The sequence below is a fragment of the Manihot esculenta genome, chromosome 14 (assembly GCF_001659605.2).
Source record: "Manihot esculenta cultivar AM560-2 chromosome 14, M.esculenta_v8, whole genome shotgun sequence".
NCBI lineage: Eukaryota > Viridiplantae > Streptophyta > Magnoliopsida > Malpighiales > Euphorbiaceae > Manihot > Manihot esculenta.
This window is the reverse complement of record NC_035174.2, coordinates 10,704,874-10,731,195: the sequence shown is the minus strand read 5'-3', so window position 1 is coordinate 10,731,195 and position 26,322 is coordinate 10,704,874. Positions and strand designations below refer to the sequence as shown.

General features: G+C 28.6%; 4 protein-coding genes across 5 annotated transcripts; 1 reads left to right on the top strand and 3 right to left on the bottom strand.

Annotated features, from left to right (window-relative positions):
• Nucleotides 1-227: 227 nt before the first annotated feature.
• Nucleotides 228-1,804, bottom strand: LOC110630663 (uclacyanin 1). The gene is made up of 3 exons (XM_021778183.2): nt 1,507-1,804; nt 881-1,417; nt 228-729 (listed from the first exon to the last, which is right to left on the bottom strand). Exons 1-3 carry the CDS (start codon nt 1,688-1,690, stop codon nt 347-349), a joined length of 1,104 nt encoding a protein of 367 aa, XP_021633875.1. The 5' UTR covers nt 1,691-1,804; the 3' UTR covers nt 228-346.
• A 2,572-nt stretch (nt 1,805-4,376) lies between these two features.
• Nucleotides 4,377-6,122, bottom strand: LOC110631325 (blue copper protein). Its single transcript, XM_021779099.2, has 3 exons — nt 5,748-6,122; nt 5,277-5,660; nt 4,377-4,851 (listed from the first exon to the last, which is right to left on the bottom strand). Exons 1-3 carry the CDS (start codon nt 5,929-5,931, stop codon nt 4,460-4,462), a joined length of 960 nt encoding a protein of 319 aa, XP_021634791.1. The 5' UTR covers nt 5,932-6,122; the 3' UTR covers nt 4,377-4,459.
• A 4,448-nt stretch (nt 6,123-10,570) lies between these two features.
• Nucleotides 10,571-12,319, top strand: LOC110631099 (thylakoid lumenal 16.5 kDa protein, chloroplastic). 2 transcript variants are annotated; one of them, XM_021778816.2, is made up of 4 exons: nt 10,576-11,007; nt 11,545-11,684; nt 11,760-11,832; nt 11,958-12,319. In XM_021778816.2, the coding sequence occupies exons 1-4, from the start codon at nt 10,644-10,646 to the stop codon at nt 12,065-12,067; spliced, it is 687 nt and encodes a 228-aa protein (XP_021634508.1). In that variant the 5' UTR covers nt 10,576-10,643; the 3' UTR covers nt 12,068-12,319. The 2 variants fall into 2 exon arrangements, with proteins under 2 accessions (XP_021634507.1, XP_021634508.1); XM_021778815.2 differs by having other exon boundaries at nt 10,571-11,007; nt 11,545-11,832.
• A 478-nt stretch (nt 12,320-12,797) lies between these two features.
• Nucleotides 12,798-18,469, bottom strand: LOC110599825 (methyl-CpG-binding domain-containing protein 11). Its single transcript, XM_021736405.2, has 3 exons — nt 18,332-18,469; nt 18,143-18,234; nt 12,798-13,892 (listed from the first exon to the last, which is right to left on the bottom strand). The coding sequence occupies exons 2-3, from the start codon at nt 18,227-18,229 to the stop codon at nt 13,077-13,079; spliced, it is 903 nt and encodes a 300-aa protein (XP_021592097.1). The 5' UTR covers nt 18,230-18,234; nt 18,332-18,469; the 3' UTR covers nt 12,798-13,076.
• Nucleotides 18,470-26,322: the final 7,853 nt, after the last annotated feature.

Genomic DNA, 26,322 nt, shown 5'->3' with positions numbered 1-26,322 from the left:
ATATTTGACTAAGCTTTTTTAGTAAATATCAGATTAACTTAAGCAGTCAATTTAATTAAATTTATCAAATTATGGAAACTAAGGACTGAAATATTTTTATAATTATGGGTGTTGTTAGATTTTTGTATTTTTTAAAGTTTAATTTTTCATTTTCCAAGCTCAAACTATTGAATGTGTAATCCATCCACCAACTATTAGACAAAAAAAAAAAAAAAAAAATTGTGAGCTGAAATTTCAAAAACAGCTTTATTGAACTGTCCAATTATATGAACTCAATCTGTATAACAATAAAATTACATAAAAATGAATCACTCTCACTCTAATTAATGGATCCTCTCATCACAATTTAATACAAGCAAGCTACAACAATCGACAATAAGGTGGCAGATAGACCAGCGACGCTCAGAGATCTAGCAGAGCTGTCTGATGGAGGAGGGACGATTGGGGTGGGTGGAGTGGTGGAGGATGGTGGTGTAGTGGTGGAGGACGGTGGTGTAGCAGTGGAGGACGGTGGTGTAGCAGTGCCGCTGCTGGTGACATTGATGGCTAGCTTTTGGCCAGCAGAGCAGTGGCCGGGGATAGCACAAACGTAGAAATGCTCACCGGCGGTGAGAGTGATTCTTGTTGGTGGGGTGGAACTGAGAGAGATTGGGTTATTTGTATTGCAAGAGTTGTAATTTTCTTGAGTCAACTCAGCCACATCATGTGCTCCATTGTTATAGTTGAAAACTGTAAAATCATTTATAAGAAAAAAAAAATTAGGAAAAAAAGTACATAGTTTTTTTTACATTATTATTATTTGAAATTTGTTAATTACGAATCAAAATCAAGAACAGAACTTCAAAAAAACACTAATCCAATGAAATATTTTATGACTTACCCAAGATGTCTCCGGGCATAAAGTTCTTGCCGGAAGCCCAATTTTGGTAAAAAGCGGCAGTATTGGAAAGAAGAGTCCAGCCCTGACTGTCTCCAACAGTGTAAGTTACTCCAGGCGCGGATGGTCCCGGTGATGGGGCAGAAACCGGTGAAGGAGTCGGTGTAGAAACTGGAGAAGGTGATGGGGCAGAAACCGGAGTAGGAGTTGGAGCAGGAGTAGCAGAAGGTTGAGGAGAAGGGGTGCTGGGTTGAGGAGCAGGAGTAGGAGTAGAAGTAGAAGGCTGAGGTGCCGGAGAGGAGGAAGAAGAAGGTTGGGGAGCTGGAGAAGAAGTTGCGGCACTAACATTGATCATCAACTTTTGACCGGCCGAGCAGTGGCCGGTGAAATTGCAGATGAAATAGTGCTCTCCGGTAGCATTAATGGTGATTCTAGCTGGGCTGGCTGTTTCCATAGAAATAGGATTGGTTGTGGTGCAAGCATCGTAATCAGCTTTTGTTACTTTAGCCACATCATGCTGGTTTGCCGCAAAATTAAACACTACAAATGATATTTAATGAAAAATATTCAGTCTTCTGCCTCTCTAATTTGTAATGAAAATACACAAATTTTTTTTTTTGCATTCTTACCAAGAGTGTCACCCACAGAGAAGGTTTGGTTTGCAGCCCAGTTGGGATAAAAAGTAGCGCCGCCGGGAGGAATAATCCAGCCAGAGTTATTACCTACAACATGGGTTGTCTGAGCGGCGGAGATCTGCATCAAAACAGCAATCACAACGGCTACAAGAAATGCCATGTGTAATTTTCTTGCCATGGAAATGTGTTCTAAAGTTCAGCTCGCCCCTGTTCTGTTTTTACTCTGTTTCTGTCCTGTTAAGTGAGACTCTGTTTTCCAAAGTGAAAGATGACTGAGCAAATCAAATGCTTGTGGGCTTTCTAATTTATAGAAAGATTGTTCAGGCCTTACGGTGATTGGCTGGAACATGTAATTGATTATGAGCCATTAGATGGGAACAGGTGTTTGATTTTCGGGAAATGATGAAGCTACGAGTGATTCTTCGTGGGCGGCTGTGATTAGTGAGAACTTGAACTTTGCCGCGTTAGAAAAGCACTCACCAAACCTTAATGACTTTGGGCGTTTACTAAGTCAATAGGTTTTGTTTGTTATAATGTGAAATTAAAGTAAACCATATTTGAAGGACTCCAACTCTTGGGCCACAATCTTGGAAGAATTGGTGCAAATGGAATTTTATTGGCTCTGAAGATAGAAGACAAAAAGAAAAACAAGATTATAGAGGAAAGTTATAAAACCTTTTCAGTTTAATGATCTTTAATTATTAAAATGTTATTTTTAAAAAAATTTATAAATGCACCATATAATTAATTTTATTAAAATAAATCTTTGTAATTTGATTTCTTTAATTGTGTTTATTTAAGTTTTATTTAATGACAATAACAACTTATTTTTAAATAAATAAATAAAATTAATATTATATGAGTATATTGATAAAAGTATTTATTTAATTATATATGTATACATATTAAATAAAATCAAAATAAAGAAGCCTTAAATCTAGAAGAACGTAAAATTAATTAATTAGATATTGAAAGGACGTGCATAGGTTGTACTAGCGTCATAAGTCAAACTATTAATTTTATTTTCTCACTTAATTGCTATGTCAAAAGGAAAATAGTTGGACCAAGGAGTAATCTAGACATTGCACATAGTCAAATTTAGAGAATTAGCCTTAAGGCTTTCTTCTTAATTAACGATTAAGTATTGACTAGTTAACGGTGGTATGATAAATTTTCTCATTTTTAATATTTCATCCTTCGTTTGCACTTATTTTTTACTCCAATTTTTTTTAATAAGAGGTTGAGAGATGGAGGCCACGGTCTTTTTATTAAAAGAGTGATATAGGCTTTAAATACCGATAATCAATTTAGTTTAAAATTTAATTTTGATTTTTAAAAGTAATCGATTTCAATTGAATTAATTTAATTTAATTCGATTCGATTTTATCAATTAAACTTTTTAATTTTTTAAAAAAATTTTATACTTTATTTTAATTATTTTAAAATTAAATTAAAATATTTTAAATTTAGCCATAACTTAATCTTTATATATTATAAAAAATAATATATTTTTTCACTAATAAATTTAGCTCAATTTTATTAATATTTTTTATCAAAATTAAACTGAATTGAAATAATAAAAAATTTTAAAAATAAAAATTAAATCGAATTAAAGAAAATAAAAATTTTAATCAAAATACTAAATTAATTCAATTTTTTCGATTTAAATTAAATAACGTTCTATCTACTAACCTATACTAACCTATTTGTGCATTACATTAACATAAAAGGGGAAAAATATACTCTAGTAATTTATCAAAAGTATAATCTCCTTTTTCAATTAAAATCATATTTCTAATCTTAATTAATGAAATTTCTTTGAAATGCTTATTTCCTGTTGAAGTTGAAAGATTAGAAAAATAAAAAGTATAATTTATGGAAGCTTTTTATTATAAAAATATATGAGTTAGTCAGCATCTCTATAGACAATACTAACTTTAGAGCCCATTCCCATCCTTTTTCTCATTTGCTACATTATTTTTATTAGCTCTAGATCTAGAAGAAAATAGTTAAACTCAAGAAATTAGATTCCAAATCTTGTGCATAGTTCTTAATATTTAATTTGAAAGTGATATTTTTACAAGCTTTACCTTTTGTTAGTGCGCTTTCTTAAAAGAGATGTTTGTTTTTAAAAAATTATTATTTAATTCTTATAGTGTTTACTTATTATTTTAAAAAAACGTGTTTTTAATATTTTATAAAATTTATTAATTGAATTTTTATTAATTTTTTTATTAAATATTTTATTATTTAATCTTTAATTTAAAAAAAATTATTAGTTAATTTTTTATATTTTAAAAAAAATTATTAATTAATTTTTTATTTAAATTTTTTTTTAATACTTAACCGTTATAGCTAATAATTTTTTTTAAAATGTTAGAAATATTTTAATATATTTTTTAAAATTAAAAAATTAACTAATTAAATAATTAAATAATAATTTTTTTAATTAAAAAAAAAAAACAGCAATTCTAAATGCCCTAGTTTCAGTGCAAATAATATGATTTTAATTGAATTGAAATTAGAGATTTCAAAAATATTTCATTAGGGGATAAATTCAATTTTTTATTATTTATTAATAACCCTTATTTTTTTATTTAAAGATAATAGAAAAATTCGTAATTTTGCGCCATCTTATTATTTAATCGAAATGCTGCGGTTATAGACTAATAAATTAAAAGTTTCAATTTTGAAGAAATTTTAGACAAAATGTAAAATCATTTTAGGAGGATTTCTTTGTGCTCGGCTAATCTAAACATAAAAAAAGAAATACATGTAATAATTGAAAAGCATACTGACAAGATATATATATATATAGAATGTGTATAAAAAAAATTATATATATAAAAAAATCATCAATAGCATTTCAAATACAGGATATAAAGCCACGAATTAAGAAAATGATCAACCCAACAAAAATATCAACTACATAGGGAACTATATATATCTAAAACACAGCCATGGCAATGGAAATCATGGTAATTAAAAATCCAGCAATAACCCGAGATGACGATGAGCTAGCTGGAGGAGGAGATGTGGCAGGGCCGAGTGTTGCACCACTGCTTGTGCTGCTGCTTGATGGCGGATGTGCGATGCTAGAAGAAGGTGTAGTACCATGATCAGTAGTACCGTTCCTGGAGACCACCCTGATGGCTAGCTGCTGACCCAAGATGCAGCCGCGTGGATAAGTGGATGTGAAGAAATAATCACCAGTAGAATTGAGTAAGATCTTTGCAGGACTTTTAGACCAAACTTGGATAGTGCTACTTGTGTTGCAGGTTTCATAGGCTTCCTTTGTCACCAGGGCAACATCTTGTAATCCTTCCACGAAGTTGAAAACTGCACCGACTCATTGACATTGAAATACATTAATGAAAATGACCAAACTAAAAAGTTGTATTCCTTTATTTTATAATTTTTATTATTTTTTTATTATTCTAAAATTTTTTTTTTTAAATTATAATAATATATAAATTGCCATTTCTAATTTTATTTTATTTTTATTTTTTTTCAAAATATCTCTTAATTTAATATATAAATAAATTGATAAGAATTTTTGTACGTTATTAATTGAAGTACTGATATCATATTAATATATGATATGAAAATACAATATGTTTTAAAAAATTACTATATATACATATAAAAAAAAATTTACCATGAAATTCACTTCTTCTTCTTCTTATTATTATTATTATTATTATTATTATTATTATTATTATTATTATTTCTCCTATGTATCACTTATGACTTTAAGGACATACCTAGAGCATCTTCAACCATGAAAGTTTTGTTATAGGCCCAAATCATGTAAGCAAGTTGACCACCAGGAGGGACAAGCCAACCCAAGCCATTGCCGACGACGTAAGTCACTGGTGCTCTAGGAGAGACTGGCGAATGAGCTGTGGGTGGAGAATAAGGATGAGGAGCAGGATTGGGTCCAGGGCCGGTTACATAGATGGCTAACCTTTGGCCTAGTGGGCAGTGTGCGTATATTGTACTGATAAAGAAGTATTCACCAGAGGCATCCAAGGTGAAATTTGCAGGACCAGTTGTTTTCAGAGAGATGGGATTGGTTGAGTTGCAGGTTAGATATGCTTCCTTTGTAACCCTGGCTACATCTTGTACTCCACTTGTGAAATTGAACACTAAAAGAAGAACAAATCAAATTAGGCATAACAAGAAAAAAAAAATATCTTCCATTGTTTTTGGAGAATTCTTTCTGTTATACATACAGAGAACATCACCGACTGTGAAGTTATTAATGGCTGCCCAAGTAGCATAAGCGAGGTCACCACCTGGAGGCACCAGCCAGCCCAAGCCATCCCCAACAACGAGCGTCTTTCCTGCAGTAGCTTGCACAAGTGAAGCAACAGCAAAGGCTAAAATGGCTAAGTTGATGGTTACTGTTCTGGCCATGTCTAATCAAAACTGCCAGGAATTTTCTCTTCTTCACCTTCGTGGGTTTCGAGACTAGAGAGCTGAATTGTCGGGTTAAGTTGTGATCATTTTATAGAGGCTGAGAACGTTTGAAGAAATTGTACTAACTGATCATTTTGTCTTGAATTGATTGGCTAAAATTGGTGAGATATCTAGAAGCCATGAAATCAAATTGGTTTTGTTGGGGAGGCTCAATTAATTATAAACAAATGCGGGTGATAATTATAGAAATGAAGAAAATAACTTGGGATAGAAGATCTTCTGTTTCATTGGTTCACTGAATTTCTTGTGCAATTTTATTTTCATTTACTAGGATTAATTAAAATCAAGCAAGTGCACATTTGTCAATAGTCTATATTCCTGTGTTTTGACTTTTTGCAATTTGAAAATTACCGAAAATTTTCAATATTTACAATATAGCCCTTTAAATTTATCAAAATCTATAATTCAATTTCTATTTTTTTAAGACTAAATAATTTAATTTTTGAATTTTTATTTTATTAACCAAATACCCTTTTGTTAAGTTTACTAATTGATGACCGCTGGATTTCTCCATCCGGATTAGGGTCAGACCCATATCGTGAGCCTATCATTTGGGGGTCCAAGGCCTCCCCCGTGAGACTGGTCCAGCCCGTCCCTCTCCAGATCGGGCTCCAATCAATTTCCTCAATCAGGTCGGTCTAACCTCTTAGACCTGATGAACAGATCTTTCTTGGGCTTAGCCCATGACTTATCTTCCGGTCCAGTCCGGAATCAGGAGAGACCCACTTGTCCGTCATGTGGGTCCATACGCATGCCCGCCCGAGGAGAATCAATGGCCGTCACACATGGGACAGAGATCTAATTCCCTCGTACGTCCGTATCAACGTAGCAGGACAGGTGGTTCAATGATACACGTTCTGTTAACACGTCACTAGCAGACAAAAGAAAATATATAAAAAGAGAAATATTCTTCTCTAAGTCTAGACTTTTCCAGCTTTATAAAATCCATTGTAAAACCTTATTTTCTAGATCTCAAAGATCATCACTATTAATTAATTATAAAATTAATAAAGTTAATTCAAATTAAATTATTAAATTATTATAAATATTAAAATTATAAAAAATCATGTTATAAATTGTCAAAACTAAAGGATTAAATTGTTGTAAAAGGTGAAATTAAAAAAAAAACATAATTGATAGTCTAATTTTAACAGAATAATATTTTATTTACAGAATAAAATTTTAAAAATAAATTATTTCTTATTAAAATAATAGAAATTAGATTGTATGTTTTGTTAAATTTCAACAACTATATTATAAAATACAATAGCTTTAATTAGTTAATCTTGACCAGAACTACTTAGTTATAATAATAAATGAAAATAAAAAGGCAACAGTCTTAGAACCTTCTCTTCTTATTCTCCTTCTTTTTTCTTGTTTCTTTTTTTCTTTTTTTAATTGGTTTTTCCTTTAATTCGCTCAGTTTGTTTACTAAATTTTTTTTAACAAAATAATTTATTTTTATTATTTAATTTTAATTTAAAAAATAAAATATATTAATAAATATATATATGAAAAATATTAATAAAAGTTTTAAAATGCAGTAAATGACTCATCTATACTACATATACAAGTGGGAAGAGAGAAAAATAATAGGATTACCAATTTTACTCTTATATTATTTAATTATTTATAATTAGCTTTAAATTTTAAAATAAATAATTATTTTATTATTTAAATAATTTTAAGTTAATAAATTATTCATATATCATCTAAAATGGTTTTAGATATTTATCATTTAAAATTAATCCATATTTAAATTTCTTATTTATGAGTTTAATTAATTTTATTTGACAATTACGTACAATAATTATTAAAAATTAATCATTTTAATAATATTTAAATTAAATTTTTTGAGATAATATTATTACAATAATAAATTTAAATATTAATTTAAATATTAAAATAATTAAAATGATATCGTATTATTATATTTAAATTATTAATTTTCTGAATTTAATTAATTTTATTTGACAATTAATTAATATTTAAATATATTTTAATAATTATTATCTTAAATGTTTAACGTTGATGTATTTTGTGTATTTAAAATTTTGATATTTTTTTAACATATTTACCACTAAATTTATAGATTTTGATATATATATGATTAAAAAAATTAAAATTTTTAGACATAGTTATTAAAATAACAAATTTAAATATTATTTTAAAATATCAAAAATAATTATCACAATATTAAAATATTAGATAATAAATTCAAATTTAAAAGGTAAAAATTGTATGATATATAAAATTATTATCACAAATTAATGATTAAAAAAAACAAGATAATAAAGTGATTATCTTAATTGGTTTTATTATTATTTAAATATTTAAAAATTTTAAAAATACTTAAAAGAATAATCTTATTATCTCAAATTTTTTAAAACTATGTTCTTAATCACACAAACTGATATATGTTAGAGTAGTAGAAATTCAATAGGATGCTAATCTCATATATTTTAAAATTTTTAATAAATGTATTAAAAAATTTTAAATAAATTTTTTTCTATAAAAAAATATTTGATAGTTTAAATTTAAAAATATTTAAATAAAATATTAAAATTTATTATGATAATAAGTAATTACTTATAATTAAATGGTAATTTAAGCCTATTAAATTTTAAGGAGATTTATTATTTAGTCTCTGATTATTACCATCATTAATAAGTCAGTTCTTATATTTTCAAAAATTTATTAAAATATTTTTATTTTTATTTTTTGTCAATAAAATAGTCATTTCGTCCTTTTTTTCGTTAAAAATAAATGAAAAATAAGAGAAAAAAATTTTTAAAATTCAATTTTACTCTTAAATAAAACCCTTTATTTTTTCTCTAGATATTATCATTATTAACAAGTTAATCTCTATATTTTTAAAAATTTATTAAAATTTTTTTATTTTTTTAAAATTTATTAAAATATTCTTATGTTTTGCTTTTCATAAATGAAATAAGCGCTTGTTTTTTCTTCCTCTAAACACAGAAGAAGAGAAAGAGGTATCTAGAAAAGAAGAAAATGGAAAAGAGGATGACGTGTCTAGAGAAGAAAAAGAAGAAAAATCAAAATCAAAGAAGAAGAAAAGAATAAAAAGAGGCGGAGAAGAAAAAGAAGAAGATGAGGAAAAAGCTTCTAGAAGAAGAAGAAGAAGAAAGAGAAGAGAAGTAATAAGGTTTTTCATTACATTTTTAACGGTAAAAGTAAATAGAAAAATTATAAAAAATATAAAGATATTTTAATAAATTTTTAAAAATATAAAAATTAATTTATTAATAATAATAATATCTAAAAATTAAATAATAAATCTTCTTAAATTTCATTTTTTATTCACGTAAAAAGTTACAAAATACTGTACTACAGTAAAAACTTTTTAAAAATTTCTTCTAATTTTTAAGATTGTAAATTTAGAGTATCGTTTAAAAGCTGTAAATAGGATGAGCCGACTCTCTATTTTCATTTATAAAATAATTTTATTTTTTTGTTATTAAAAAAAATATTATGAGTATGTATATATATAAATATAATATTATTTTTATGAAAAATATGTTTTACTTTATTTTATAATAATTAATAAAATTTAAAATTTAAAATTTATATATATTTAAATTAATTTATTATTAAAAAAATTTAAATTTTAAATTGTATATAAATAATAAAAAGATAAACTTATGGTATAAAATTATTAAATTTAAATATTAAATAATATTAAAAAAGAAAAAATGACTATAAAATTATCAGATAATTTATATATATATATATATATATATATATATATATAATTTACAGTATTATAACGAGTATATATATGTACATCGTTAAATAATGCTAATTTTTTAAAAAATATGAAATTATTTTTTTAAAGTCACTTATTTTTTATTAAGAAAATATATTTCATTAATTAATTTTTTTTGAATATTTTAAATGTTAGAAATTATAAAAACTATTTCTTTAAAAAATATTTTTCCGTGAAAGTACGGAGGGTAAGATGTATATGATTTTCTTATACAAAAACTATTATTTGCAGAATGATTTATCTAGCCTCCCGTAAAGAAAGAGGCTTGTCATTTCATGGAATACTCCATCGTTGTTATGGTAAATAATAAAACTATAATTTATTTTGAAATGTACTTTAAAATATTTTTTTAAATAAATTGTACATATTATTACAATAATTTCGTCATTAATTTTAAATAATTATTATATAATAATTGAAATAGAACTGATTTCTAATAATAACAAAAGAAATTTAAAAAAATAATTATTTAATATTTAAGAGTTAAACGGTTATGATTTATAAAATTCGTAGACTTTATAGTTATATGTTATGAAATTTAAAAATTAAATATTATAATTTTGTAAAGTTTAAAAATTAATGAAGAATTGTTTACTGGGCAATTCAATTTTAATATTCATTTTGTTTGAACAGTTGATTAGACCTTCGAGAAATGGCTAAATAGAGTTGAAAAATCATCCAAGGATTAAAAAGAATATATATGAATTGACTAGAATACCCTTGAGCATTTGAAAAATGACTGGATCAGATTACAGAATCCAGCAACCTTATCCTCTTAAAAAACCTGCAAAAACTATCAATACCTCTGAAATTTTCCTACCAAAAAAATTCCAGAAAAAAAGGAAAGAAAAAGCAGGAAATGGCATTGGCAACAACGTTTCTCTCATCTGCAAACTCCTTCCTCTCCTCCTCCTCCTCCTCCTCATCATCATCTTCTTTATTTTTTCGACAAAAGAACAATGCCATGAGACAGGTGTCTATTTGCAGAGCTTTCAGTGAGTCACCATCACCATCACCATCTTCTCCAATTTTAACGAAACGAAGCCTCTCTATTTCCTTCATCACCAGCTTTGTCTTCTCATTGGCTAGCAGGAGCAATTCCAGTGCCAATGCAGCTATATTGGAAGCTGATGATGATGAAGAGCTATTGGAGAGAGTGAAGAGAGACAGAAAGAAGAGGATTGAAAGACAAGGTTTCATTAGTTCATCTAACAAGGAAACAGGTTCTATTTCAAGCAGAGCCCACTATTTCTACAGTTTGAATAAAACCCATATTTTGTTTTCTTAGGATTGTGATCAAATTGGATTATTTTTGGTGTTCTAATTGTAATTGGATATTTAATTTAAGTGATTTTGAAATATGTACGAACTAATTAATTTTTTAAAAATTCAACAACTTAATAATAATTTAATTTTTTAATAAGAATAAACTACTATTTTGTTCCTCACTTCTGCCATGTTTAGTCCTCGACTCCATGTTTGGTAGAGATGAGTCAAAGCTTCTTTGGATTATAGAAGTAACTATGAAAAAAGATTAGTTATAAAGTAGTTTTCAAATTCTAAGGTTGCACCTCATGCTGAAAGCTTACAACTTCCAGAGCTCACTTTTTGCTGTCTCCACTGAATGGATCTTCCAACAGGAATTGGAGTTAGAAAGAAAAGAAGTATTCATTGGTTTATTTTAAAATTATTTCTCAAGGGAAGACAAGGTGTTAGGCAGGCTCAAGCTTGAAAATTAATGCAATGAGAATCTGTTGCAGGATATTTGCAGGATCTGGTTTACAAGCTGAGCAAAGTGGGTCAAGCCATAGAAAACAATGATCTATCAACAGCTGGTTCAGTTCTTGGCGGAAGCACAAATACAGATTGGGTCCAAAAGGCTAATATTGCTTTCTCCAAGGTAAACATGGTTAATATTGTTCTTTCATTCAAATTATTGTCCACATGTGATTGCTTTTGTGTTATTTGTCCACAGCTGAGCTCCAGTACTGAGGAGAAGAAACAGGTGGATACGTTCAATTCATCTCTATCTTCATTGATTTCGTCAGGTGGGTTATTTTTAAAATTTACGGGCTTATATTGCCACCCATTTCATATTTTCATTTAGGATTGCCGATGAATGCAATATTTGTGCAGTAGTTGTGTAACTTAATGAGCCCTCTTAACTTCGCAGTTACAGGAAAGGACATTGAATCCTCCAAATTAGCTTTTGTGTCATCTGCCACAGCATTCGAGAAATGGACAACCTTGACAGGGCTGTTCGGACAGCTCAAAGGGCTTTAGTTAGGACACGATTATGTTTTTTCCAGTTGTCGTGCACATCCTTTCTTTCTCCTTTCGAGCATTCTGAGTTCCATTCCTTTTAACACCCTCGCTTATATTGTTTGATCTGTATGAGTAGTTCCAGAAACTAGAGACCCAACAGGCTATTTTCCCTGCACAAGAGTTGTAGTTCTTTGCTCAATCCTCTTGAGCTACAAGTATAAAACATTTCTTATAAATTGAATTTCTATGAAAATTGCAGTTAAGTTTTAAGGAGACTTGAAACTCAACCAACTTCTAAAAAAAAAAAAAGAAATTAATATTTAATGTTTTATAGAATAAGAACCCAGATTTTAAAAAATACATTTATTAAATTTTAAAAAAATTACTAATTACTCATTTTTTTAGCAGTTAAATATTTTAATATTTAATCCTTTAATATAAAAAACCTCATTATTTAGTTCCTAATTTTATAAAATTATATAATAATTAATTTTTCATATTCAGAGTATTTTATATTTTTATGCGGCAAAAAATTAATAGAAAAATCAAGTAGTAAACTTTTAAAATTTTAAAAATATTTTAATTATGATTAACTAATAAATTTCTCTACCAAATAATAATTTCCCAAAAATAATAAAGTGATAACCTACCAGCAACTTTTAAGATAAACTGTAACAATCCTGAAGAGAAGAAACAGGGGATTCACAATCTCGCCGGAGACCAAGAAGCTTGATAGATTACGTCCATAGAATCTCTGAAAAGAGTTGTATTATTATTACATAACACCATGATGACATTACAATACCAGTATCTCATATCATACTTCTACAATGGCTACAACATACTTTTCTACATTACACGTCTAACCTGTCTCTATTAAACCAATGTCTGAATGAACAATCAGATAGCTATTGTTACAACATAGAACTACAGTCATCCAAATTTAGCAGATTTTTAAGGTCAGAAAGTGTGAGATAGAAGAAGAAGAAAGCATCAAATTATTCTCTTTGATGTGCTAACTCAAGGCTTAACCTTGCTTGGCATTGGCATCACTGCCACTTCTCCCATTCTCAGTTACCTCTCCTTGAACCTTCTCATTCAAAATATCCGTAAAATTTGGTTTCTCCTTATTGCCATTTGCTGCTTCTTTATCCTTGATCTCTCCTTCAGACTCGGGAATGCTTTTGTTATGTTTCTCTTTGTTTTCTCCTTCAGCTTCAGATTTATCATTCATGCCTGTGCCAGCTTTATCTTGTTCCCCAGATCCACGTCCTTCTGAAGCCTCAACCTGTGGTTGCTCATCCTCTCCTTGAACCTTATCATCATCAACATTACCTTTTCCCTCTTCAGCTTCTTCAGATTTATCAGCATCTTTTTCAACTTTAGCTTCTTCAGTAGGAGTTGCTTCTGTTTTAGCATCACTGTCTAGTGGTTTATCTTTATTCCCTTCCTGGTTTCCTTTCACATCCTCCTTTCCAGCTTCCATTTCTGCATCATCCTTTCCGATTTTTCCAGCTTCTTGCATTTGAGTATCTTTTGTCTTCTCAGCTCCTTCTGGTGCAGTTTCTGGTTCTTTGTTCTCCTTTTTAGGAGCTGATAATTTCCTGCTTCGTTTCTTTGGTGATTCAGTTTCAGGGGTTGGAGCTGCCTTTGCCTTCTCGCTAATCCTTGCTGATCGTCTGGGTGTCTCACCAGTGCCCCAATCAAACTCAGATGCAGCGGGACCACCAGGGTGTGCTTTGAGATATTGTTCCAACTGTCTTCTGCCAGTGATTTCCTCCCCGGATGGGGCAGTGAATATGATCTCATTTTTCTTAGGGGTCCCACTCTTCTTGGGCACAAACTGTACATGAACATAAATCATCAATGTGTGTACTAGGCCAAAAAAGGACAGGAAATATACAATATCAAGGTTATCTGAATCTGGAAATTTTCGATCAAAGACTACAGGCAATGAAAACTTGAAATGGCCAATTACAGCCAACTATAAAGAACCTTCACAAAAAATATCAACAAACAAGAAATTCCATTCCATAACTGTAATATCATATAACCAAAAATGGTGGGATCAAATCCTATAACTAAAATAACTTGTTTAGTCTTATAGGATTCAAGAACAGAAGCGACAGCCTCCATGATCTTCAATATACATCATCCAGCACATCCAAAATTGTGCCACGGGGTAGCAATCAATTTTGCAGAATTCACTACATATGGGAAAAGGGTAAATCAGTGTGTAAGAAGTCAGAAGCATGCACATCATTAGAAGATAATTACAAGACTAGAATAAAAGTTTGAATTAAAAGAACTACCAGGTACAAAATAAGCACTTCTAAATAATGGAAATCCTTTAAAATGGTTTCAGAAATTTCCTCCGTAGTCAAGAATTCCAAATAATGGATACAGCCTACATAACTTGAAAAATGGTATGTTGGATAACTAAGTTCACTAAATGCAAGGGAGAGATGGGTTGCTGCAGTTGCTTGGGCAATGACACAATTCCAACATGTTATTAGGAAAGAGCTCTGAACCGCAATCTAATGCTGGGGGAAAAATTATTTTTTATTCCACATATGTTATAAGTCAATGTGCTTCCAACTCCCCCTAAGAGACAATTTTATCAGAAAGGAAAACAAAAAACAGGAGACATTGTTCATTGTATCACTAGAGAATTCAAAAATGGAATATTATATTTAAGTTGCTCGCTGCACGACCTAATGCATTCCCAGTTTCTCTCTGTTGCGGCTAACCAAAAGAATATGAGTAAACCATCCAGATGAAGACAGCTACCATAATCTGCCCACGTCTTCACCCCAAGACATTCACGAACGGACACAACCTTGCGACACATTTTTTGTCTGAGAGGAGAAACAAAAGGAGGAACAACAAGCAACTTCTCCATTTATTAGTTTACCAGGAAGAATGAAAACCTAACCTAAGTGTAGGCACAAGGCTAAATTTGGCACATGAAAAATCCATCAGAGTCAACTATTCTTTCCTCACTTCTGTGCACCTTTTGGTATTTGACATAAGAAATTTAGTTTATTTGGATGGATCCAATGTTTATAATCTCCATGCTTTTTTCTTCTTCCTGCAAACATTTCCGTCAGAAACAGAGAAAGAAAACTCATTCTTCTATTTTGCATCCCTTTGTTTAACCTTTAGAAATTATATGAATCCCATTGATATGAATCCCTAACCTTTTAGCACCTTATATTCTGGCAAGATGAGTAATGCTTTGCACATTCAATCCGTACAAAAATTCTCCCTTGCATTTTGTTTTCACCCTTCTACTATCTCAGCCCAGAGATGATCATATTTTAACACAAATGCCTTTTCCTAGCCACAAAACAAACAGCCATATCCAACAAACAATGGCAGTAAATAAATCATATTAATTCAAACCTTCAGAATGACAGACTGACAACACAACGAACAAGTTTGCTTTACTCAAGAGACAAATAATTAATGCAAACCATTTGAAACACTGCAAACATATGAAAATTCATTGCACATTGTTAACAAATAAGAAAAAACCATGAATTTGAAGAATAAGACGGTTTCATTATTAAATCATAACGCAAAACATAAGTAAGAACCTTTCTAACACAGATAAGTACTCTAATTTCATGAACCCAAAATGATTCATTTGTTTTCACTAAAATAATTAAACAGCAGATATACATTCTATGCTATTTGAAAATGAACCACTATCAATTGTAAAAAAAAACTAGGCAGAAAACAGTTTGACTAAGTGTAAGAAACTTTAGAAAACCAACTACATAATGAAATATAGTCTGTACTACATTTTAGCTTGTCTTTGAAGTTCATGATAAAGAACACAACTCATAAAATACTTTGACCCAAACACATTGGGTCAAGTGTCAACTCACTTTCGACCAACAAAAAGTGTCAACTCACTACCTAGCACAAGAGTGCATATTATTTAAGAGTCCAAGCACCTCAACAGCAGCGAAGGAATGACTTAGAAATAGCTTACTAGAAAATCCTTTATTCTCTAAAAAAAATCCAACACGAGCCTATGCAAAGTTTGCATTCAAGTAAGATAGTGAGAGAAATCAAGTCATGCCGCCCAAATAGCTACTTTACAAGGTCAAAACTAAATTAATGCTACTTATAATCAAATTAGTTTCCCACATAAGATCAAACTGAGAAATATGTTAATATGTTGGCACATATTTAACTTCCACCAAACTTACTTAGAATAAAACCCTCTTGAAAAAACTTTAAACATGATAATGAAATTAACCAAGCAGAACATGACAAGTCTTTTGCATAGACTTTAACTTAGCTAACGTCAAAAAATCACATGATGAGCCATAAGAAAAGGTTCATTGCTTTCTCACTAAACACATTTCTAACATGATGAGAGCCTTAGGTGCCAGACCAGAAATGCAAATATAGACCCAATAAGAAAACTAGCAACAAAATACATCATATGATAAGACCATCCTAACGAGATAGTGGAAGTTGCCACACTCCATTAAGTGTTAATTGCATTTCATTACCCTTCTGGGATTAAGACTTAGTTGTTGTAGTTGTGCATTCATCAGCCTTTTCGCAATCACATGAATTCACCATATCATCTTTCTTCTTCCTCAATTTATTCTACTTTTGGTTTTCATTCCCCCTTTGGATGTGAGAGAGGCTTCCCAATAAAAAATTCTTGTCCAAAATAGCCTTGTCAACCTCTTTCTTTGATTTTACTGTGCTCTTAACACGATCAATCTCAAATTTCAGTATGAACCGTTTCCCAATTCTGTTCTCCCTAGCATCTTCTACCTAGGAAGTGGATTTCTTCATTTTCTTAGAACTGTCACTCACAGAACTGCAGAACAACTATTTAAGTGGATAAGATTTACAGCACTCAAGACAGCTAACTTCCGAACTTAAGTGGGATCTTGGAGATAATTGCTTAATTTGGTTTCTACATTCACAATCCACAGGAAATTTCAGTAGCTTAATTTGGACGAGTTAAATTTCCTGGCTGGTACTGTCCCCCTCTTGATATTAGAGAGACTGTAAGCAAACTACTACAGCTTTATTTTATTAAACTACCCCAATGTCTCTTGAAACAACTCGAATAAGAGTCTACATAAAAACTAAATCCATAAAGGAAGCCCAACCTCAACAGATTTTTGCCATAACAGCTTCTATGAAGTAATATGAGAAAAATGTCTGGAGGCTGGTAGAAAGCAAAAGTAGAGATAGTCTTGTCATGGAACATAGAAAAGAGGAAAGTGAAGAGCCTATCCAACAAAATGGTTATATAGTATAAACAAAGAACTGAAGAAAAAAAAGGGGAAGAAGGACGAGGAGGAGGAGAAGTCAATAGCATTTGATAAATTCTGGGAGTACATTGCAGCTACCCAAAATAGTTACATAAATCAGGGAGTAGATACATTGATAATTTTCCCATATTGACAGATGAAAGCCCAAAAATAGTTATAGTTGCCGCATTGGTTGATTGCAAATAAAGAGAAATTGTAACACTCATAATGAAAAGGATCATAATCAGCAGAATTTCTTGTGCCAACTGCAAAAGGTTCTCACTCTCACCTTTAAAGTAACTCCAACTGTAACAACTTTCCACTCACAATTTGCGTTCCCACAGAGAATATAAAAACAGCTCAAAAAAATATTCACCTTGAAAAAAACAGAATAAATTGGAGATACTGAAGATCTTAAAGAAAGCCACAAACCGACAAGTAAAGTTTAAACAAACTACTAACAGCCCTTTATATCGTCCTACCAGGCTATCTCCAACTAAACTCAAGGACGAGGAAGAACCCACACAGCCTCTTCAATAAAACCCTAGCTGATAGAAATGACTGAAACCAGAAATTTATAGAGAAGTCAAAACAATTGACTTAAAAAATACAACCTAATTCCAGCTTATGGAGCAAACCCAAAAAGCCCTAGGAGCCAAAGCAAAAAAATTCAAAAAACCCACTAGCAATTCAAGTAAATTTAGCGAAATTAAGTCCAAGAACCACAAATTTAATGGGAGAAAAAGAAAAAGGAAGCAAATTGTATCTCCAAAACAAGAGAGAGAAGGAGAGAGCGACAGACCTTCTTTTTCCAGCCAGGAGGAGCAGGAAGCTCTAAAGAGAAATCCTCCTCTTGTATGGAAGTATCCTTCTCCACTGAACTCGCCATTTCACCTATCAAATTCAAAAATTTTCAACACCACAACACAATATATACACCCATAACTAAATTAAAAAGCGGCGTAAGCTCTAGAGTCAAAGAGAAGGCCACCAGAAAAATGGGGAAAATTTTAAAATTTATCCGTTGTTGTATTATCCCTTTCCCTGCAAATAAGATGACAAAACCACCTGACACCCGTCGTTTGATTTTATTCCCAAATTAGCGTTTCCCTGCTCCTTTTCCTTTCGTCCGATCACCATTTTAGCATTGGGTATTTTCAAAGCGTCACGGTGCCACGTGAGAACGACACCTGTCGCCGGTTCCACTACTCAACGGTTTGGATCATGCCGGTCATTAAGTCGGTGGTGGTTGTAGTATTTTGTGACTGTTAAAGTTTTATTACTTTTTTTTTTCCCAAATCCATTTCCAAACACATGGGAAAGAAGTCAAATTCAAGATAGCCTTAGCAGTTGGGGCATGGCATTATGGAATTTTGATTGATTAATTTATATTATAAACTAATTTATATAATAACAAATTCCCTTTTGATGAATTGCAAGAAAATGGGTGATATTGATTTTTCTTAATGTGGTAATATTACATCTAAATTAATTAGAGGAGGGAAAAAAAAAAACAAAAAGAAGCCAACAATATTTTAATAAATTTCTATTTATTTTATATTTTTAAGTCTTTTGTATATTGTATAATAAATGGATATCTTTTACAGTAATAAAATAAACTAATATGTATTTTTATTAATTATTTTATTAATGACAATAATATATCATTTAATAAATAATTAAATTATCTAAATAAAAATAAAAAATAAATTATATTTTAATCTCTAAATTTTAACGTAATTAACATATAAATTTTTATTTTTTTAAAATTAAATACTTAAATTTTTATATAATCATTTTATTCAAATTGAAATCCCCTTCATTCATAATTCTGTTAATCAACAAGTCAAAATGAAAATAAACATTTCAAATATTTAAAATATTTTCGTGATCACTTAAACATTTAAATTTTTGTTAATATAGGTAAAAATTTTATACTATATAAAATATACTTTGATTATTAAATTTTAGCGTAATTGACAAATCAGTTTTTATATTTTTAAAATTAAAATTTTAAATTTTTTATATTTAATCTTTCTAAAATTACAATCTTTTTATTCATTATAGTAATGGATAGTCAAATTTATTCTAAAAATATAATTTCTCTCTAAAATACTCTTTATATAAATTTACAATCTATTTAAAAATTAATCATATCACTTAAAAATAGTTAAAGTCATATGTAATTTATGAAGATTTTATAGTTAGAAGTATTGAAATATTTTAATAAATAAAAAGTAAAAAATAAAAGTATTAAAAATTAGTTAAATGAGATATTATAGAGATTTAAGTGTTTTTTAAAATAAAAAATAAAGGATTAAAATATTTAAATTATAATAGATGATGACAGATTGATTATAGAGAGATTTAAGTATATATTTTTTAAAATATAGGAACTAATTTATTAATTATGTTAAAATTTAAGAATTTAAATATAATTTATCCATTTAAAAATAGTAATTAAGACATTTCTATATTTTTAATGATTAAAATAAATGGAGAGATCTCTAATTTATATAAATTAATTATAAAAAATTTAAATATTTAATTTTAAAAATATAAAAATCAATTTATTAATTATATTAAAATTTAAAAATTAAAATATAATTTACACTAAAATATATTATTAACTATGGATAAAATAAATTATCAGCTTATCAATTGTGTAGCATTACTAAACTAACCAAGCCTTGAATAAAGATAGAGTTTAAGGATTAGGGCAAAAGACCCTCCAAAATATGTGCAGCACTTTGGGTTTCTTCCAACGCACATACGTAATTATTAATGGGATGGACAGAAAGTGTGGTCGAAGCATCAACCTTAACAAACCAGGTTCCACTTATTGCAATGGCTTTCACGTTTGTGGGCTCAGGGCTGGGCTAGATGGATTGCGCTTCCAAAATGGGTTGGTGCATCTCTTATGCTTTGAGGTGAACACTCGGTTCAAAAACCGAAAGTTTAGCATTTATGAAAATTAAATTAATTTTAAATAAAAATTATTTTAAATTAAATTAATCTAATTCAATTAAATTTGATTTGATTTGATTTCATCAATTAAATTTTTTATAATTTTTTTACTTTAAAAATCGAATCAAATTGATTTTAGATAAAAATCGATTTAAATCAAATCAATCTGATTTAGTTCAATTTAATTTAATTTAATCGATTAGACTTTTTCATAATTTTTTTTTATTTTTTTACACTTTATTTTTAATATTTGAAACATTTCATTTTTGTTATGGTATAATTTTATTATATTATCAAAATTAATATATCATTGTTCGTTAATTAGTTTATTTTTATTAATTTTTTACTAATTAAAATTAAATTAATATAATTAAAAATTTTAAAATAAAAATTAAATCGAACTAAAATTTTAAATTAATTTAATTTTATTTATTTTTTTGATTTAAATTAAATAGTGATCACGTTTATTTATATTATGTTTGATTTAAAATATCATCTTAAATATAGTTAAAACTTATAAGGGTGACGTTAAAATACGAATTTATATGAATATTAATTTTTAATTTATTTATTATATATAGGATAGGTTTGTTTCTTTAAAAAAAAATCTTAATTCAATTCATCTCCCCACAAAAATAATACTATAAAATTAATACTCATATCAATACATATTCTACTTAGTCTCATCCTAGTTAAAAAAAATTGAGATTTTTGAATATTTACCCTTTAAAATTATAAATTTTAATATTATAAAGTACCACCTTCATTCCGCAATTATATATTTAAGATTTATACATCCAAATTAATAAAATTAATTATTTAATTTTAAAAATATTTATAATAATTTATTTAAAATATCCTTCAGATTGTTATAATTTCTTTGCATATTAATATTAAATAATTTAAAAAATAGTAAAAATATATATGAAAAAATTGTGATAGATAATCTGAGAAAAAAAAAAAGAAAATATATATTTGACAGTTTTAATTTTATGCATATATTTTTATTTATACATACATATACATATCCCTAATATTAATTACCTTTCATTTCTTTACCTTTTCTTAATTATAATTTTTGTTATAAGTACATTAAGTTAATTTATAATTCTTAATTTAAAGTTTTAAAATTGTTATTAATACACAATATTTCTTATTATAAAAATGCATTTAACAACAATTTTTTATTTTATATATTTAAACTATAAATATAAATATAAACTACTAAATAAATAAAATAAAATTTTAATTTCAATAATTTGTTTACTTAAAATATATAAATAACTACACAAATAAAATTTTCTTTATTTAAAATATATATTATATATAATTAAATTGAATTCTAATTTTAATAATTTTAAATTATTGTTTTAATATTAATACAAAACTGGGCCTCAGGCCCAGAACAATTGAAAACAAGGTAACTCACTCATAGTACAAACAAATCTAAATCCAAGCCCCAAAAAACCTTACCCAATAAGCTACCCAACTCAAAGAGTTGATCCAATGGAAAGAAGCTTCTCACTGTCGTCCTTCATCACAGCTACACCAGAATTGCTCTCTGCAAATATGGTGGCCGGCCCGAAGGATACTCTTTGGTGATAATAGCATTAAAACACATTCCTTTTCTTATGCATGTCCTTAGATTTACCATTCTTGGACTATATCAATACGCAATTAGTCCTCTAGTCACATATGACAAACCCTCTGAGACAACAAGAGCCGACCGACGTTAGAAGACAATCCTAAATCTAGAATTTGGCTGCAACAGGTGGAAGTGAGAGATCTCATCAGTGTCTCACTCGTATGTCACCGTCGAGATACCACCAACTATCTCGTTCTTGCTACACATGTCGAGCCATATGAACTGACGAAGAAGAGGATCTAGTGCTCCAAAATCTAAAAAGTCCATGCAAGCAAGCAATAAAAAAAAAAAAAGCATCTAAACAAACACCCATGGAAGAACACAAGGAGAAGCCATGGCAGTCCAAAGAAATCCTCTCAAGAAGCTTCACTGCCAGCAAAAGATCAATAAAAAAAATTATATACACCTTAAACTGAGGTGAGGAGGCAGATCCACGGCCGTGTCATGGGAAAAGACGGTCATTCCCTTGCCAAAGCCATGCGAAGTGGCAGATGAGTGAGATGGAATATATTATTATTATTATTATTATTTATTCATCTAACTTTAATTAAAGTTTAAATTTAAAAATAACTACAATTATTAAATTGAAATTGATCCGCATCACATTTCCCTAAATTCATCAAATGGATGTCATATTTCATCGACTTTATCATATGTAGATCTAAAATTGAAAATGATTAGCTTTTGTGTGTGAATAAATTCTTCCACCGAACATCAATGTTTGGGTCAGTGGTCCAACCATGAGTTATTGACCCATATGCTTAATGGGAAATATGATCCACATATAATCATCTTCATAGTTAGTCAGGTATTGATTGAACCAGTAATATGGATGACCGACCATAAGTCAACTGCTAGATATGCAATATTTCTTGGCAAAAACCCGCTTGCATGGAACTTTACGAAATGAGAGCAGTGGCTCGCCCTTCTACAGAGGCAAAATATCAAGCGCTTGGGGGGTAACAGCTAAGGTAACATGCAACCAAAACTCCTCAAAGACACATCAATTTCAACCCAATGAATCCACCAAAATTTTGGTGTGATAATAAAAGACCCACCTATATTACAATAAATCCAATCTTCTATGCTTGGACTAAGCACATTGAAGAATATTTCCATTTAATGAGATACAAAGTGGCGAAGAAAGAAATCATTGTTCACTAATCCTCAAAATATAAAGTTGCTTACATCTTTACCAAGCCTCTAACTTGAATTGTAAGATGATATTTTACAAGTAAAAAGATGCATTTATGGTTATAACAAAGACTGGAAAAATTCCTAGTTACCAACATCATGATGAGTGCTCCAACAAAAGGAAAAAGGTCTGGACCCTTGAAGAATCTTGAGTAAAGAAAAAAAATCCTGGAGATTGCATGCATGAGTAGGCAAAAGAATGATAATATAAACTTATAATTGTTCCTGTGGGATGCATGGTGGGTGTCTAAGTTGAGGACAAGCAGAGTTGGGTATGATAAGGAAACACTCATCACATGGTACACATGGACTTTCATGGCAAAGATGCTGAGCATCAAGATCATATGATTATGCCTGTTTTGATCTATCACCATCATCCTTCACACCCATTCTTAAGTTTTATCATTCAAAGAGTATTATGCTTCATTTTTCCTTCAAGCTTCTCTCCCTTTATTATTGGTTTTATTTATGAAAAATATCCGTTCTACATCCACTCAAGGTATAATTCTATATTACAATTTAGAGAAATTTACTATTAATTTTTATATTATAAAAAAATTTATTAGTTAATTTTTTATTTTAAAAAATATATTAAAATATTTTTAAAATTTTAAAAAATCTACTAATTAATTATTCTGTAAATTTTAACTAATAAATATTTTATTATTTAGTACCTATAGTATTGAAAAACTCATTAATTAGTTTCTAAAATCAGTAACTAGGTGGTTGACGTATATGAGCATATACTTTGACGCTCAAATCAGTAACTTGTTAGAATGTGTGAATTTAATAGATTATTTTGAATTTAGAATGAATATATAAAAATGTGTATTTTGAACTCTGTACCCCACCGTAAAAAAATGAAGTTAGTTATTGAATCTCATGAAAATTCGATCAGTATCAGATAATATATAAAAGATCTCGTGACTATAACTATAATTAGAATTTATTAAATTATATGCATTAACGATAACTTTTTATAAATATTTGATTTGTTCAGAGTATTATGGTATTCAAAATTTTTATGACTAAATGTCAACTTATTAAACTCTTGTTATGGGGTTTTATTCTATAACAATAATTCATAATTTATTTTGAACGATTATTATACCGTATCACTAAAATAGATAGAGTGAAATAACATATGTAGAATTATTACAAACTTGTGACAAGTAGCTATTGTTTATTTAGCTATTGTTTATTTAATTAGGCCATCGTAAGATTATAATGTATTTAGCCATTATGTTTTTTTTTGTTTTTTTTTTACAATTATGAGTACTAATTATAATTAATTATAGAATGATGAAAATCTTTATAAAATTTTCATTATTATTTATAATTTTGAGTAAAAATAATGATATAGGAGCTACCATTTTACAATTTTTTATGCATTGTGATGAAAGATTTTAAAATTTTAAATATTTTATTAAGCATTTTAATCATTGTAATTTTTACGGAAATTTAAAAAATTTAAAATAAGAAAATATTATTTACATCTAAAAATATTAAAAAAGAGGAAAAACAAATTTTCAAATTAATTGATTTAATTTTTATTTTGAAATAAAAAGTTAATTTGTGGAACTTAATTTTTAATGATAGCCAATTAACTTAATTTATAACTTTTTTTTCCTTTGTGGAACTTAATTAACTTTAATAGTATAAACTTTATTTCCTACATCAACAACTTAATTATTTACAGATCGGAGCTCCTTTGCATTTCTGGGATCTAGATGATTTGGTGCTCTTTAGTCTTCGGAGGTTTTCGCCTTGAACCGATGATGGTGGCATCTCGGAAGACGGTGAACCTAGGGTTAGTGGCTAGGGACTTGGGCTCTCCTACTGTATTGGGCCTTTCTACTATTGTATTAGGTCTTTTTTTTTCCCCTATTTTTAATGTATTTGAGGTCTAAATCTGTAATTGCATTTAAAAATAAATAAATAAATAAAGTGGCTTATAAGCCAAGAATATACCTCCATATATTGCATTATTATTATTATTAAAATATTGTTTCTATTCGGCAAATGATGATAAAAAATTAATATTTATATTTAAAAGTTAGATGAATAAATTATAAAAAATTATTTTTATAATATTTAATTAACAATAAATAACACTATTGTTAACCATTAGAACAATTAGTGTCGTTGATTTAATATCTATTATTTTCATAAGAATTAATTTATTCTCTGAAATTTTTTTATTAATAAAGTAGTTATTTTGTTAAAATTTATTATTTGAATATAATAATTTTATTATAAATTTATTTTTTTACAGAAATTTAATTCTTATATTTTTAATATTTATAATAGTTTAATTTTTATAATTTTAGTATTTAAATTAATTTAATCATTTTAATTTAGATCGATTTCTTTCATTTATATTTGACTAATAACGAATTTAATGAAATAACTATTTCATCAATAAAATAAAAATTTAAAAATTAAATTGGGAATTTTATTAAATCTATAGGCTATACTTTTTTTTTTTCACTTACATCCCATGTAGATTTGATTTGGTAGTTGACTATGAAGTAGACATGTAAAAACAATTGACAGAGAAACAACATTCCTTCATCTTCTTTTTTAAAAAAAAAAAAATTGCATGTCTTAGTTGCCTGTACTGATTGGCTTGTAAAAGAAAAGAAACCTATCTTTCTCTCCAGGAACTATCTAAATCAAGATACCCACATAAGATTTCCCAATAATTTTTCTTTTTTTTTTAAATAAAAAATAAAAACAAAAACACTTCACATGTTTTTTTTTTTTTTCATCTCTGATATAATGAGATAGCTCTTGCTACATTGTAATATAGGACTGTGTGTCTAGAATGATAGAGAAATTCATAGGTTTTGCTTTTCACTTGGATGAAGACAGCTATTCTCTTATAGGCCTCATGAAAAGAAGAAAAATAAAAAATTTAGCTTTTCTTAATTTTATTTTATAGCTTTATATCCTGATGGATCAGAATTATTAAGACAGTAGCATGCAAAATTTTTTGGCAGAGGAAAGAGAGAGAGAGATGGGTCAGAGGCAAAAATTCCTTTTTTAGATGAGAGAATGTAACATGTAATTTATAATCACATCTTCTTTCATCTGCTGCTGCTGATACAGAAAACTTTTCTTTTTGGGCCTGTTAAATGGGGAGAGGGGAGTGAATGAGGCGCAGCAATTGCTGC